General features: G+C 41.4%; 1 protein-coding gene across 1 annotated transcript in view; it reads right to left on the bottom strand.

Annotated features, from left to right (window-relative positions):
* Positions 1–6,745: 6,745 nt before the first annotated feature.
* The window catches only part of fstl3 (follistatin-like 3 (secreted glycoprotein)), a 37,930-nt gene continuing 26,912 nt past the window's right edge, over positions 6,746–17,763 (bottom strand). The window contains exons 3-5 of the mRNA XM_080213266.1: positions 13,426–13,644; positions 10,316–10,543; positions 6,746–8,626 (exon numbers count right to left, since the gene is read on the bottom strand). Of these exons, the coding sequence (XP_080069392.1) occupies positions 8,550–8,626; positions 10,316–10,543; positions 13,426–13,644 (524 nt within the window). The 3' untranslated portion in view covers positions 6,746–8,549. The remainder of the gene's footprint in view (positions 8,627–10,315; positions 10,544–13,425; positions 13,645–17,763) is intronic.

Consider the following 17,763-nt stretch of genomic DNA (forward strand, 5'->3'; position numbering starts at 1 on the left):
TTCAGGGAATTAGGAGATGTTAAAGATCTTGAGGAGTATAAGGACTGTAGGAGGGAACTTAAAAGGGAAATTAGGAGAGCCAGAAGGGGTCATGAGAAGACCTTGGCGGGTAAGATTAAGGAGAATCCCAAGGCCTTCTATAAATATGTGAAAGGTAAAAGGATAAGAAGAGAAGGGATAGGACCTATAAAAGGTGAGGGGGGAAAGGTTTGTGTGGAACCAGAAGAAATGGCGGAGGTGCTTAACGAGTACTTCGCCTCAGTATTCACAGTGGAAGCCGATCTGGGAGATTTTGTTATGGATTTGCAGCAGATGGAAAGGATTGAGTACGTGAATATTAAGGAGGAGGATGTGTTGGAACTTTTGAATTCTATCAAGGTAGATAAGTCGCCGGGACCAGATGGGATGTACCCCAGGATACTGTGGGAGGCGAGGGAAGAGATTGCAGAGCCCCTGGCGATGATCTTTGCGTCGTCAATGGAGACGGGAGAGGTTCCAGAGGATTGGAGGATTGCGGATGTAGTTCCTATTTTTAAGAAAGGGAACAGAGATAACCCGGGAAATTACCGACCGGTGAGTCTGACCTCAGTGGTTGGTAAGCTGATGGAGAGGCTTCTGAGGGACAAGATTTACGAACATTTGGAGAGGTTTGACATGATCAGGAATAGTCAGCATGGATTTGTCAAGGGCAGGTCGTGCCTTACAAGCCTAGTTGAGTTCTTCGATAATGTGACTGAACACATTGACGAAGGAAGTGCCGTGGACGTAGTGTACATGAACTTCAGCAAGGCGTTTGATAAGGTCCCCCATGCAAGACTTCTTGAGAAGGTGAGAGGGCATGGGATCCAAGGGCCTTTGGCCTTGTGGATCCAGAACTGGCTTGCCTGCAGAAGGCAGACAGTGGTTGTGGATGGGGCTTTTTCTGAATGGAGGTCAGTCACCAGCGGAGTGCCTCAAGGATCTGTTCCGGGACCCTTGTTGTTTGTCATTTTCATAAATGACCTGGATGAGGAAGTGGAGGGATGGGTAAGTAAGTTCGCTGATGACACGAAGGTCGGTGGTGTTGTGGATGATCTGGAAGGATGGCAAAAGTTGCAGCAGGACATAGATAGGATGCAGGACTGGGCGGAGAAGTGGCAGATGGACTTCAACGCGGATAAATGTGTAGTCGTCCATTTTGGCAGAACCAACGGGATGAACGAGTACACTATCAAGGGCAGAAGTCTGAGCAGTGTTGAGGAGCAGAAGGATCTTGGGGTCCGGGTCCACAGGACTCTTAAATCGGCCTCGCAGGTGGAGGAGGTGGTCAAGAAGGCGTATGGTGTACTGGCCTTCATTAATCGAGGGATTGAGTTTAGGAGTCGGGAGGTAATGCTGGAACTTTATAAGACCCTTGTCAGACCTCATTTGGAGTATTGTGCGCAGTTCTGGTCGCCTCACTATAGGAAAGATGTAGAAGCTATTGAAAGGGTACAGAGGAGATTTACAAGGATGTTGCCTGGACTGGGAGGCATGCCTTATGAAGTTAGGTTGAGGGAGCTGGGACTCTTTTCCCTGGAGAGACGAAGGTTGAGAGGCGACCTGATAGAAGTTTACAAAATGTTGAGAGGAATAGATAGGGTGGACTCTCAGAGGCTATTTCCCCGGTTTGAAATGGTCGCTACGAGAGGACACAGATTTAAGGTGCGGGGAGGGAGGTTCAGAAGTGATGTTAGGGGTAAGTTTTTCACTCAGAGGGTGGTGAGTGAATGGAATCGGCTGCCGTCAGTGGTGGTGGAGGCGAACTCGCTGGGGTCTTTTAAAAGACTTCTGGATGAGTATATGGGGTTTAATGAGATTGAGGGTTATAGATAGGTCTGTAGGTTGGTAGGTGATGATGTGATCGGCGCAACTTGTGGGCCGAAGGGCCTGTTTGTGCTGTAGTGTTCTATGTTCTATGTTCTATTTAAAGAATTTCACAATGGCAACAGCAGTAGAGATAGTATTTATTTGTGACCAAAAAATAATACAAGGTAAAAAGCATCTATTCTCCTCAAGATAATTCCATAAACAAAGATTTATTCCATGTAATATTCATTATGACTACAATATTCATTATTCATTTCTTTGGAAAAAACAGCTAAGCATAAATTGTCATTGGTCAGAATTCAAAGTCCAACAAAGGAATAAGAAGGTACAATTGAAAATTTAAAGTATACTCTTCCTTCCGACAGTGTGTACATCCTGGTAGATGCAAAAGTTAAATCTACATCTTTGTGTAAAAAAAACATGCTTCATTTTAAGAAACTATTCCTGTACTTGGACCTTCATTTTGATGATGTGAGGGCAACTCTCCCATTATGATGTTAGTGCATTTACATGTTTGCATTAAAAAATCTTTCTCGTATTTCAGTGAAATCAGTAGGATGTTGTTTTGAGCAGATTAAAAACAAAATTATTGATCAAAGAAATTTTGTAATGATTTCATTCCAATATTTAACCTGTGGAAATAATTTCTAATTCTCACAAAGCAAAACCTGTTATTTCACAAAACAAAAATAAAATAAGCACGTTAACGTATAAAATTCAATGTCATGGCAAATATTTCAGTTGATTTGGAAATGATTACTATAAACTGAATGAATAATGCACTGTATGTTATGAGTAACATAATGTTATTGTGGAATCCTTTGCTCACTATTTTAGTGATCGCATTGATCAGTTTTTGAAACAATTTTCATCTTAACCGATCGTTGCTAATACCACACAATGCTATTTCAATTGTATATTCGTATATACATCTTTCACCTTACATGACTGATAATATATTCTAAATGAAGCAGGGTTGAACAATGGTGTGATATAATACGAAATACATCTATTTTTACAGTTGGAAATGTGTCTAAAACATTGCAAACTTTGTGAAAAATAATTATAATTACATCAGAGAGATATGACAAACAATAATAAGGTATAAATAATACGGAGTATTTTCTTCATTGTTTCTCTTACAATAAATATATGGTATGAGTTATGTACAATATAAACATGACAGGGTTGAAATTCCTACTGAGAATATGTTAAGCAAGAGTTAAGTCCTCTATTTGTTACCATGGATTCACAAGACAGCATAATCTTAGTCACTAAGGATTATGAAAGAATGGACTACTGTTGCCGCACAATGGAAAAGCCCATCAGAGGAAACTGGCAATAATGATGCTGAGGCATTTTTGAATGATCTAAACAGGCACTTAAAGGGCATAACTAGCCACAGTGGTAATCCAACTGTGCTTTATACAATTTGCAGCATTCATCCAGGGAAGATGAGGTCTTGAAGTCCTGTTCACTTAAGATGTCCTGGACATTATTATAGATTGATAGAAGGCACAGCAAAGCACCATCTTCTGGCCAGGGTAGTAACTTCCAAATAAACAACACATGGGAGACATGTGGAGACAATTACATACAGCCAGACTGTCGCAGAATCAAACCATCTCTGGAGACTTTTAAAAATTGTAGAAGGGACCTGGATGTGGAAGTCAAATCCCCATTTTTGATGGAGCCTATTTTTGTCAGCAAGAATAAGGGAGTGATATGTGGATCATAGAGGTGGGATACCCAAACTTAACAGGGCCATGAGAAATTGATGCTGAGTTCAAACAGACCCCATTTTCACTGTCCTAAGTGCCTTAACCCACAGTATGGTAGCCACAAATTTATGGTGTGGACATAAGCGCACTTGAAGTGCAGACAGTGTCTGTATCTGTTTAAGTATCATGATCTAAAGTTATTTAAGTCAACAGATCTTTTAAAAATTAAAAATTTTGAAGAGGTCAGTTAGCTGAAAAAACTGCTTTGATTGACAGGCCATCTGATATAAGTAAGACAAGTAAATAAGTAAGCATTACCATTTGCTCCTGCAGTTTCAATAATTGTTGATATTTCACAATGCCTATTATTATAGCTGTAGTCATTATAAATGTTTGACTGTGTTTCAAAAGAAAGCACTAATCTCAATTGGGGAGGGGGGGAGAAGTTCTGAGCTCACATATTAATTAAATTATAAAATAGGCTATAAAAGGATTAGACAACTTGATGAAAAGAAGTTTGTTTATAACTGGCCCACAGTTTCCAAGGTTCCTCTGGCCCAGTGGACATAAGAATATAAGAACATAAGAAATAGGAGCAGGAGTAGGCCACCTAGCCCTTCGAGCCTGCCCCGCCATTCAATAAGATCATGGCTGATCTGTCGTGTCTCAGTTCCACATTCCCGCCCTCTCCCCATAACCCTTAATCCCCTCTCTTATCAAAAACCTATCAACCCGCGTCTTAAAAATATTTAGCGAGGCAGCCTCCACCACTTCAACGGGCAGAGAATTCCAGAGATTCACCACCCTTTGAGTGAAGAAGTTCCTCCTCAACTCCGTTCTAAACCACCCCCCCCTTTATCTTGAGGCTGTGCCCCCTAGTCCTACTGTCCTTTCTGAGCGGGAAGAGCCTCTCCACCCCTATCCTATCCATCCCATTCATCATCTTATATGTCTCAATGAGATCTCCCCTCATTCTTCTAAACTCTAATGAGTACAAGCCCAGTTTATTCAGCCTCTCCTCATAGCTCAACCCCCTCAACTCCGGAATCAGCCTAGTAAACCTCCTCTGCACTCCCTCCAAGGCCAAAATATCCTTGCATAAGTGTGGCGACCAAAACTGCACACAGTACTCCAGCTGCAGCCTCACCAATGCCCTATACAGCTGCAGCAAGACCTCCCTACTTTTATATTCAATCCCCCTCGTGATGAAGGCCAGCATCCCATTCGCCTTCCTGACCGCCTGCTGCACCTGCAGGCTGGGTTTTTGCGACTCATGCACAAGGACCCCGAGGTCCCTCTGCACCGTCGCCTGCTGCAGTTTTTCGCCACATAAGTAATAGTCCTTCCTACCATTATTCCTACCAAAGTGATGGATATATGCATAGGATGGACATGGAAGGATATATGCAAACAACAATGGAAATGAAATACCAATATCGGGACATGAAATGACTCTGCAGCTGTATGACTAATTAGTTTTAAAAAAGAGGTGCAACCTACATTATTGATTAACATTATGAAATTAGAAAGCAAATGAAAACCAACAAATACTGGTATTCCAAAAGGCAATATGAAGGAAATATTCGAAATTGCACCTCAGGAAAAACAAACGAGAATGACCAGAATCTCTTAAACTAAGGATGATATTGTAGAGAATTCCCCTCCGCTTTGTCAAAATACTAGTGAGTTATCTATCCAAGGCAGCAAGACATTGGTTTTAACATCTTAACTGAAAGATGGCAAACCCCAAGCACAGTTGGGTCTGCACATGCACAATAGCATCGCCTGCTGCTACAGTAGGCTGGCTGGTGATTTAAGCCCCATCCCCTTACCCTACAGGCGAGGAATATTTTAACTCATTTTTCATGCATTAAGTGCATTACATTTGGGATTTTAATCTTGCCCAAAAAACACCTCTCCCATTTTCCTGCCCTTCCTGGACTTAAAATGACTTTGGTAAGATCGCCCCCAAAGAGCTGACAACACAAATACAGGCAGCTGTGCTGTCTAGATAACAAACTGTGCTATCCAGATTGTAGTAAAATGAACTTTCCAATTACATAAGGACCTAGATTACAAAAAAAAATGCTGATTCTCCTTGGAAAAGAAAACAGCCTTCAATGGACATCAGGTCTTGTAGATTGGTTGCTCCATTCTGTGGAAACCATCATTAGGATTGCAAGTTGGAAGACAACTGATAATCAAACAATGCACAAACTAAAGGAGGCAACAAGTTCCACTTTGTACAATTATGCTTAATTATTTAAACTCCAGCAATAAATTTGATATTCAGCAGTCATAAAACAAGTTCCATTACAAAACATAGCACCTACTGACATTGCCCAGTGGGGTGTTATGCAGGAATATAGGGTTTGAACTTCAACATGGAACGGCGTTAGTCATGAACGAGGTGGATACTGATAAATCCAAAAACAAGGTTGTCTGTTACTGGGTGGAGGTCCAAAAGTCAAATGGTACTACTGTATTGCCTTATGATTCTGATCTCATGGCGTTAGCTATGAAATAAAGGGTGTCGCACGGGCCAGGATGCGCACCCTTGCCTCTTGCAAAATATTACAAAGGGTGGTGAGTCTGTGGAACTCACTGCCACAGAAGGCTGTGGAGGCCAGGTCATTGAGTGTCTTTAAGACAGAGATAGATAGATTTTTCATCAATAAGGGGATTAAGAGTTACAAAGAGAAGGCAGGACAATGATGATGAGAACTGTATCAGCCATGATTGAATGATGGAGCAGATGCGATGAGCTGAATGGCCTAATTCTGCTCCTGTATTATATGGTCTTATAGAAGCTGGTCAGGATATAGTTGGCAAGTCTACCATCCAATTCTACATTTTACAATCTAAAAGATGCCATCAGCAGCAAGCAACATTAATGGCATCTGCAGGGAAACCCCAAAGCACTGTAAGATGACTTCTTGATTGTTCCGAGATGTGTATCCACAAGGTTATCTTCACTGTACTTACAGACACAGTAAAAAGTCTGACAACACCAGGTTTTAGTCCAACCTATTTATTTGATAATATACTCGCAAGCTTTCGAGGGGTTAGGGTAACCCCTCGAAAGCTTGCGAGTATATTATCAAATAAATAGGTTGGACTAAAACCTGGTGTTGTCAGACTTTTTACTGTGTCTGTAAGTACAGTGAAGATACTTACAGACACAATCAGGCAATTATATTGAAGAGATTCAGAGACCACATACAAAGGTATCAATTGATTGGTGCATTTGTACACCAATCAATTGATACCTTGAGGATAAAAGCAAAATACTGTGGATGTTGGAATCATAAGAACATAAGAAATAGGAGCAGGAGTAGGCCATGTAGCCCCTCGAGCCTGCCCCGCCATTCAATAAGATCATGGCTGATCTGATAGTGGATCAGTTCCACTTACCCATCTGCTTCCCATAACCCTTAATTCCCTTATTGATCAGAAACCTATCTACCTTTGACTTAAACACATTTAACAAGGTAGCCTCCACAATCTAAAACAAAAACAGAAAATCTCAGCAGCGTCTGTGGAGAAAGAACAGAGCAAACATCTGTTCTCTCACTGCAGATGCTCTCAGATCTGCCATGATTTTTCCGTATTTTCTATTTTTGTTTCAGTTTGAAGACTTGTACCAGAATTTTATTGCCATGCCCACCCTGGAATTGGGGCAGATGTAGCTTGTAGAGCAGAATTCTCCATTGGCCTCAGGCACAATTTTACAAGCCTCACCCAAGCGAAATCATAAAATACCGGCCTTGGTCTTCAAACACATCCCCAGTAGCATAGGTTTAGATGAATGATTTTCAAGTTGTCGGTCCTTTAGCATCATGTGGCGCAGTGGGGGTAGCACTGCTGCCTCATAGTGCTAGAGATCTGGCTTCAATTCCAGCGTTGGGTCACTGTCTGTGTGAAGTTTGCACTTTCTTCCCATGTCTGTATGGGTTTTCTCCAGTTTCCTCCCACAGTCGAAAGATGTGCGGGTTAGGTAGATTGGACATGCTAAATTGAAACTAGTGTCAGGGCGATTAGCAGGGTAAATGAAGGTTACAGGAATAGGGCTTGGGTGGAGTTGTGGATGGTGCAGATAAATGGGCTGAACGATCTCTTTCTGTACTATAGGGACTCTATGGATTCTATATGCCTCCAGATCAGTGGTGGAAGTCCCCAAAAACATCTAGCAGGACATTGCTGAAACAAACGTAGGAGTATTTGGGTCACTTTCACAGTCTGTGTCCTCTTTAATTTCTGGCTGAATTGCAAAATTGGCTCATTTAGTGGATAACTGAAAGAAGTCTGCAATTCTAAAGATTAGCACTGCTGACTTCCATTGGCATTGCACTGTGGATCTTGTTCCTTGATTGGAGGCCTAGTTGTATAGATGACACAGGCTGTGTGGTGTTTCTGTTGAGCTTAACCATAAATAATACTCAGCAGAGGCAAGTAACTAGCCTGTTTGCAGTACTGGCTCTGCAATACAAAGTCGTGGTGCCCTGCATCCCGTGCCCTCCAACCTTCCAGGACATTCTCTCCTGATCTTCTTCCAACATGCTTATCAATGTCACACTTGATTGTGCAGTGTGAACTGAAACATTCCTCCTTCATTTGGTCTTAATGGCATCTCTTGCTGTGAATCCTGCTGAAGCTCCGCCAGCACTCTGCTGTTTTAACATCAGCTTTGACCAGGTATCATTAAAAAAAGGCTGGGTATGTGATGTCCAACCTGAACAATTGTGCATGAGCCCTTTAATTATGCCTCAGTCAGCATTTGGAAGTGAGAGTTTGAACCCCACATCTGTGTGACATGAGTAAGCGTGAGAGGAAGTAGTGATTGGATGTTTTGTTAGCACTTAAGCATTAAATGATTATGCATGAGCGTTCACATAGCAAAGGCACGACTATAATGCCCAAAGGAATTTTTGCCCCACTGTCTTTATCTTCTCTGCTTATAACTTCATTATTCATTATAAACTACCATCCGAGGAGGAGTTTCGAAAACACTGTATTATCTTGATTGTCTCCTTTTTGCTTGGCTTCCTCATCTGAAGCTATGGGTAAAAGCATAGAGTTATTTCAATACTGAATTGCATACATAAAAATAAATGAGCACAAAGATAACAAAACTTGTAAAACACCATGCGACATAACATGGAAGAGCACAGCTATGAATTAATATGGAGTGAAGCTCACTTTAGGGATTCAGGCTGAAGATAAATCACAGGAAGGGTCATGTGGAATTGTGCAATATTATAATATCAACCAATATCCATCAGCTGTCCTTGATATATCTTTCTTAATTTTCATTTCAGCTTCATTTTGCACAATGGTTGGGGTGGCACTGCGGTTAGCCCTGCTGCCTGTCAGCGCCAGGGACCTGGGTTGGGTCACTGTCTGTGCGGAGTGTGCACATTCTCCCCGTGTCTGCATGGGCTTCCTCCGGGTGTTCCGGTTTCCTCCCATTCCAAAGATGTGCCGGTTAGGTAGATTAGCCATGCTAAATTGCCCCTTAGTGCCAGGGGAACTAGCCAGGGTAGATGCATGGCGTTATGGGGATAGGGCCTGGGTAGATTGTAGTCGATGCAGACTCGATGAGCTGACTGGCCTCCTTCTGCACTACAGGATTCTATGAAATAAATCAAGAAAGACGTATAATTTGAAGTTCACCGCTGCATATTATTTGGATTTTCAAAAGTACAATTGAAAACAGAGGAATTCCTTTCCATGAGCTCATAGGCTAGGGTTGTTTTTCCCTGGAGCACAGGAGGATGTGGTTGTAACCTCAGAGGTTTATAAAATCATGGGGGGTGTAAATAAGGTGAATAGCCAAGGTCCTTTCCCTGGGCAGGGGTGCCCAGAACTGGAGGGCACAGGTTTAGGGTGAGAGGGGAAAGACTTAAAAGGGGCCTGAGGGGCAACTTTTTCACACAGAAGGTGCTGTGGATATGGAATGAGCTGCCAGAGGAGCGGGTACAATGACCACATTTAAAAGAAACTTGACAGGTACATGGACCGGAAAGGGTTAGAGGGATAAGGGCCAAACACAGGCAAATGGGGTTAGTTCAGTTTGGGGAACCTAGTCAGAATAGACGAGTTGAGCCAAAGGGCCTATTGCCGTGCAGTATAACTCTGTGACTCTATGAATTCCTTTCCATTAGCTTAAGAGCTGAAAGAACTGCTGAAAATTCACCAACAGGAAACGTGTACTCTGATTCTCTCTCCACAGATTCTGCCAGACCTGTGTAGCATTTCCAGCACTTTGTGTTATTCTTTTCTGTCAGTGGCTGCTGCAGCTTAGAACGCCAAATATGGATTCGAGAATGCTTAAAATTTCTTGGTTTTCCATTGCTATCTCCGAAGATAATTTTCTAACCCTTCCTAATATTCATGGTAAAAGCTGCGAAATGTTTAAGAGTTTCATGGGGATATAAATTAGCTAAGTTTTTTTATCTGATGCCTTTCTCCTCTCTCATGAGATGCCTGCGGGGTTTGGGATGATTAAGAAGAATTTGGCAGTAGTGAAATGCCTGCACGGATCAGGCAGAGGCTTAGGCCGACTGCTAAAAGAATATACTTTGTATCCACTTTACAGCTGACAAACAGGAGTGAAGTATATCGGTTGCCGTATCAATCTATTCCCAGCTATTGTAAAACGTCAAAGCTTTAATGTACGAACTGTGGTATAATTTTCAAACTTATGCTTATAAACTGAGACAGTTGATAAACTTGTTTAAACTTACAGTTGCATCTACCATAATGGGCAACACCAATTGACTTTCCCAATAAGCAAGTAGCACGTCTCAAGTGACACACACTATGATACGTAATACCATTGTTTCCACAAAGTGCTTGCTCAGATGACAAGGGTTCTGGACATGGCATCACTCTACACATCACGCAGTGTGCGCTGTGAGTTTGGTCGATCACACACATGGAGGTACCAGGGCATAAAACTTGTGTGCAAGACTCTGGAAGACATATGTAATACAGAACTGTAAGTGCCACAAAGTAATAAAAACTAACAAAAATGCAATATTCAATTTGCATAAATTGGAATTTATAATACAGTCCAGAATAAGGTGCATCTATTTAAATTATAATTTGCATTGCCTACCAAATACTAATATTACCATACGACATGATAATGTCTTAAAGTATTATTTTCAGTTATGTTAACAGTAACAATGAGACAATCTGAAAGCCAATGCCAGGGCTTGCAAACTGGATCACAGCACACAGGGGAAAAAACAATTTAGACGTCTCCGTCATCAAGTAATTTTGACATTTAAGGAGAACAAGACAGGCGAGCATGACACAAAGTCAGTATTTCCATCCACCCCACCCAGTGGATTATCATTTGTAATCAATAATGCAAATCGAAACTTGGCCTAATGTCACACATGAGATTAAATCAACCCGGGCTGTAAACTGATCTTTTTTATATAAAAAATAACTTGCGGAACATTTCAACAGATGAGTAATGACAGGAAAATCCAAACACTAACATGATCATCAAATCTCATAATAAAACTATGAGATTATGATATTTGAAAGCAACAACTTTTCATTATATTAGCAACTGGGGGAGAAATGTTAAAATGACTGACATAAATCATAGAATAGAATCCCTAGAGTACAGAAGGAGGCCATCCAGCCCATCGAGCCTGCACTGACAACAACCCCACCCTATTCCCATAACCTGACATATTTACCCTGCTAATCCCTCCCAAAATGAGGGTCAATTTAGCATGGCCAATCAACCTAACCCACACATCTTTGGACTGTGGTAGGAAACCAGAGCACCTGGATGAAACCCACGCAGATATGGGGAGAACGTGTAAACTCCACACAGACAGTGACCCAAGAAAAGAATCGAACCCGGGTCTCTGTCACCATGCCACAGTAAGAAGTCTCACAACACCAGGTTAGAGTCCAACCTGTTTATTTGATAGTAATCTCACAAGCTTTCAGAAACGGTGTTCCTTCGTCAGGTGTGTAGAAGGTTCTGATCAGCAAAGGGCATAGAAAGTCACACACAGTTTACAGAATACTGATTAGAATGCAAGTCTTTACAGCTAACCTGCTATTCAAGTCTTAAAGATGCTTCCATGGATGGTATTTTGTTTTGGATTTCATTCATTTATACAGTTTTATTAACCGAACTTACCAAAAATATGCTTTCCATTTGTAGTGCTATAGACAAATCAATCCAACTATGTGACTCATCAATAAAGAACACAGCCAATGAATTGTTCCTGTGTTTGCATTTAACGACATTTCTACATATTTATGTTTTAGAGCAAGAAAATATAATCTTTGCGTTTTTGACTGGCCAATATCCTATTTCACCACAAATCTGCTTTTTAAACTACACGATACAGACAACACTTGATTCAAAGTCGTTTTTGTGTTACACAATAGGATTACCTAATCACAAAAATTAAAATAACTGTAAAATCATAAATTAGCATTAAAAATCAAATTACGTGATGTGAATCAAGTGACTTCCAATTAAGAGGAAACTATTGTTTTATTTATTATCAAATATATTTCTATCACATTTATAAAAAGTCACACAAGGTACAAAAATCACATTAGGTGGCATGTTGCAGCCTGATAGCAAATCTAATACTCCCAACAATATCGCTTTGTTCAACTATTATGTTAGAAACCGCTGCATAGAAGCACTTTGTACTTGAGCTGAATTCAATTGAGCTGTAAACAAATGTTTATATCATACTCCAACCTTTCCAATTCAGAATGCTCTAGATCAAATAATTCCAGAGTTTTCTGGATTATAGAATGACATAACATAAAATCCCTACAGTGTAGAAGGAGGCCATTCGGCCTATCATGTCTGCACTGACCACAATCCCACCCAGGCCCTATCCTCATAACCTCATGCATTTACCCTAGCTAGACCCCCTGACACTAAGTGCAATTTCTTTCTTGCTTCCTTCTCTATGAACGGTATGTTTTATCTATATAGCGAGAAACAATCAATACTTTTCACTGTATGTTAATACGTGACAATAATAAATCAAATTTAGCATGGCCAATCCACCTAACCTACACACTTTTGGACTGTGGGAGGAAACCAGAGGACCTGGAGGAAACCCACACAGACACAGGGAGAACATGCAAACAGACAGTGAATCTAACTTGGATCCATGGTGCAGTGAGGCAGCAGTGCTAACCACTGTATTGCCCCATTGGAATGCGTAATCAAAATCTATGAACTGGAAAACACCATGGCCGGAACGTTATGCTCCCTTCAGTGGCTTTGAGTTGAGTGCAGTGGAGGGGGATGGGGTGTGCAAAATAGTGTAGATGGGTTTCCCTCTGGGAGCTCACCCACCCTGACTTTACAGTGGGGAAAACAGGGTCTCAGACTGAAAGCCCACACTGCTCCAATTAAGGTCTTTAAGTTGCTACTTACTGGTCACTTAAAGGCCTTTTCCTGCCCCGCCTCAATGTTTAGGGTAGCCTGGTGACTGATGGTAACTGACAAGGAAACAGAAAATTTCTCACCCTTGATCTCGAACGGGAGGGGAGGGGTTTGCATTTCCATCAAAAGACTCCTATAGACTGGAAGAGTTCTTCCCTCATGGAAGAAAGACCTCCACATCCCTTTCATTTAGAGTGAAGCTTTCCTCTATGCACCAAACACACGTCTACATGATTCGGGTTTCCCTCTGGGATCTCGCCCACCCTGATTTTACAGTGGGGCAAACAGGGTCTCGGACTGGAAGCCCACACTTCAACAGAAGCTGGACAGGGGCTGAGGAAGTGATCTAAAGCAGCAGAAAAAAGCAACTAAGTTTGTAGCAAAAATGAACTCAAAACCTACTTTTGCATTCTCCTTGGTACTGTACTTCCAGCTCTGGCAGGCCTCTGCACTTTGCCAAAAGGAGGCCACATTCATCTTTGTAGACTTTACCATCAGTTCCGCACACAGGAACCTTCTTTGTGACATTTGAGCAGTCAGGGGCACAGATGCAGGTCGGTTTGTTATGCTTATTCATCTTGCAAATCTTCCCAGGTCCACAATCCACACCCTCACAAGTTTCTAAAGTAACAGAGAAAAAAATAATATTGGTGTATTGACTTAACAATGGTGTAGACTTCAACAGCAACACTGTACTTATTGTAAACTACCTGTAATTTCATGAACAAAAATAGCCCAATGGTGTTTCTTTTTCCAGATCCAATTTGGTAAATGTGATTTTTTTTCTTACATAAAACTGGCCAATCATGATGTTGTACTCAGTTCCCTTAACGTATCCCTCTGTCAGGTAGGTCTCAGATTGCTATTTTATCAGGAGATAATGTCTACGCATGAATGGCTGGCTAATTACCTGCATATTTCTACAATAGCTATAGGCTCCGGGGAGTATGATATAATTGGTATAGTAAGACTGATCTTTTTATGAAACTGTTTTTCAACAAGATATTGCATGGGATACAACCACTCTGCTGCCACCATGTTTTTCCCTTCAGTTCTCAGAAAACACAAAATGAATGAAGGTTCTGCATTTTATTATGCAATAAGATCATAAGATATAGCAGTAGAATTAGGCCATTTGGCCTATCGAGCCTATTCCACATTCGATCATGGCTGATAAGTTTCTCAACTCCATTCTCCTGCCTTTTCCCTGTAATCTTTGATCCCCTTACCAAGAATCTATCTATCTATCTATCTATCTCTGTCTTAAATGCACTCAATGACCTGGCCTCCACAGCCTTCTGTGGCAATGAATTCCATGTATTCACCAACCTCTGACTGAAGAAATTCCTTCTCATCTCAGTTCTAAAGGGTCATCCCTTTACTCTAGGAATGTGTCCTCAGATTTTAGTCTCTCCTACCAATGGATGCATCTTGCCCACGTCCACTCTATCCAGGCCTTTCAGTATTCTGTACGTTTCAATGAGAACCACCCTCAACCTTCTAAACTCCATCAAGTACAGATCCAGAGTCCTCAAACACTCCTCATACATCAAGCTTTTCATTCCCAGGATCATCCTTATGAGCTTCCTCTGGACACTCTCCAAGGCCAACACATCCTTCCTTAGATATGGGGCCTAAAATTGCTCACAATATTCCAAATGAGGTCTGACTAGAACATTATAAAGCCTTAACAGTACACCCATTTTTATATTCTAGTCCTCTCAAAATGAATGCTAACATTGCATTTGCCTTCCCGACTACCAACTCAACCTGCAAGTTGACTGCTGAACTAGGACTCACGTGTATAATGGTAAATATCCGTAACAAAAGGTGATGGTTATCCCAATCAAGACGACGCCATTATAATTCTTGTACCACAGGCCTTACTGCACAACTGCTCACAAACAGATATCTTGAAAAATATAATTCAACACTGTATATTGGGGTGGCATGATGGTTAGCACTACTGCCTCAGCACCAGGGATTTAAGTCACTGTCTATGTGGAGTCTGCACATTCTCCCCATGTCTTTGTGGGTTGCCTCCGGTGTTCCGGCTTCCTCCCTCAGTCCGAAAGACATGCCAGTTAGGTGCATTGACCATGCTAAATTCTCGCTCAGTGTACCCAAACAGGTGTTGGAGTGTGGCGACTAGGGGACTTTCACAGTAACTTCACTGCAGTGTTAATGTAAGCTTACTTGTAACAGTAATAAATAAACTTTATAAGGAAGCAGCCATAACTTTGTCACAAATGCACATTGTTGTTTTGAGTAACTGGTGTTGACACTGGAAGAACTTTTGGAAACAATCATTAATGAAATCGAAATAAAAGTGCTTAAGCTACAACTTAATTCTTAAGCTGTAAATTCTGAAACAACGTATCACCTTGAAGTTACTGCCAATACTGGCAGCTTGAACATAATGACTTAACTTTGGTCCCTCGATGGGTTATTTCCCTATATAGTTTGTTCTGGCAGTCGAGAGCACTGCAAACGTCTTTCATTTTCTGTACTATAACATCGTAACAGCTAAAAGGATTTTATGTTTATTCCAATGCTTTCTTGGCCGGCTTCCCAAGATCCACACTCTGAACTTGAGCTCATCCAAATCTCTGCTGCCTTTACCCTAACTCACACAAACATTCACCCAACGTCCCCACGCGCTCTGACCTGCACTGTTAAGACCTCAGTTTAAAATTTCTTTTCTGCGTTCTCCACTCCATCCGTGGCCACGCCCCTCCCTAGCTCTGCAAATTCCTCCAGCTCTACAACCACCTCTAAGATCTGTGTTCTTCCACCACTACAGCCCCTCTAATATTCATCACTCCAACAATGTCAGTCAAATCTTTAACACTTGGGTTCCAAGTTCTAGAGTTCCCTCCCTAAACCCTTCCTCCTTCAAATCACTCCCTAAAACAATCCTGTCTGACCAGATCTTGACCACATTTCCCAATATCTCCTTGTGGCTACCCGTGAAATTTCGCTGCCACTGCATCAGTGAAGAACTTTTGGTTGCTATTCCCATGTTTAAAGTTTATTTATTTGTGTCACAAGTAGGCTTACATTAACACTGCAATGAAGTCACTGTGAAAATTCCCTAGTTGCCACACTCCAGCACCTGTTTGGTTACACTGAGGGAGAATTTAGCACGGCCAACACAGCTAACCAGCATGTATTTTGGACTATGGGAGAGTACCTGAGCACCTGGAGGAAGCCTACACATGTTTGAGCCTCTCAGTTCTGTAGAGGAGACAGGAGTTCTATTCCTTCATAAAATACCTTTATTTCGTTGATCCAACTCCATGCACAATTCTCCACCAACAAATAGTGCGACCTGTGGCCCCTTTATATATCAGTGACTTCTACTGAATAATTGATATCAAATTAGGACTTAATCGGAAAGTCTGTTAACCAATTCCTGACAATGCAGACATGGGCAGAACGCGCAGACTCCACATAGACAGCGACCCAAGCTGAGAATTGAACCTGTGTCCCTGGCACTGTGAGGCAACAGTGCTAACCACTGTGCCCCTGCTATGTAAATGTGAGTTGTTGTAATGCAGTATCAAAGCTAAAGTGCACTTCGATAGAAATGAATATGCCATTGTACTCAGCAATAAGATTTAACACACGGAGCCATTGTTTGATAAGGATGGGTGCAACTCACTGAACTTTTCCGTATGACCCATCTATTCATCTCAAATATAATCAATAACAAATCACTACACTAATCCAACTCTTTATAAAAATGTACATTAGGAATTTATTAATGCATCTTAAATAAATCAGGTTAAAATATTTGTTAGACACTGCTACTAAAAGCATAGCAGGTGTGGTTTATAATTAAAAAGTGAGAAACTGAATCAAGGGTCATCACCTTTTGTTCAGTGCTAAGCTGGAGGCAGGTTGGGCTTATACCCGGTGCCACCTATATATGGATACAGGCACGCAAGCAGGGCATTTTTAAAATGCAACATCGGAAAAAAAAATTCGAACTTTTGCTATCCAAGTTTCGGTAATAATAGGATTCAAAAAAACAAAAGCACGCTTCCTGAACTGCACAAAACCAGGTGGGCAAGCATTCTATAACTGGTTAGTTTGACAAAAGTGCCTCAGAAAGATGTTCTGGCCTGTTATTAATATGCTCCTGAAGAATTTGTAAGTAATCAAGATTGAATCACCACAGTTCATAAGGAGGCCATTCTGTCCAGCAAACCTGTACCAACAACAATCCCATCTAGACCTGAATGCCGCAACTCCACGTTTTTACCCTGCTAATCCCCCAACTCTAAGGGGTAATTTAGCATAGCCAATCAACTTAACCTGAACACCTTTAGACTGTTTTCATTCTTATCTATATCCATTTTAATCCAGAGAATTACGTGCTTCTCTTCCTGATCCCACAATGTTTCAATTTGATTTATTATTGTCACATGTACTAGTGTACAATGAAAACAATTGTTTCTCGCATGCTATACAGACAAAGCATACTGTACATAGAGAAGGAGAGGAAAGGTTGCAGAATGTAATGTTACAGTCATAGCTAGGATGTAGAGAAAGGTCAACTTAATGCGAGATAGATCCATTCAAAAGTCTAATGGCAACAGGGAAGAAGCTGTCCTTGAATCAATTACCTCTGATTTTCCTCAAGGATCTTTTTGTACTCCCCACTCCCTATTTACTTCCCCTTGGGAATGTGACACCAGATCCATTGCCGGAATTTTACCACCTCACCCACCTGAG

The sequence above is a fragment of the Carcharhinus amblyrhynchos genome, chromosome 26 (genome assembly GCF_965287045.1).
Source record: "Carcharhinus amblyrhynchos chromosome 26, sCarAmb.v2.hapA, whole genome shotgun sequence".
In the NCBI taxonomy this organism is placed as follows: domain Eukaryota; kingdom Metazoa; phylum Chordata; class Chondrichthyes; order Carcharhiniformes; family Carcharhinidae; genus Carcharhinus; species Carcharhinus amblyrhynchos.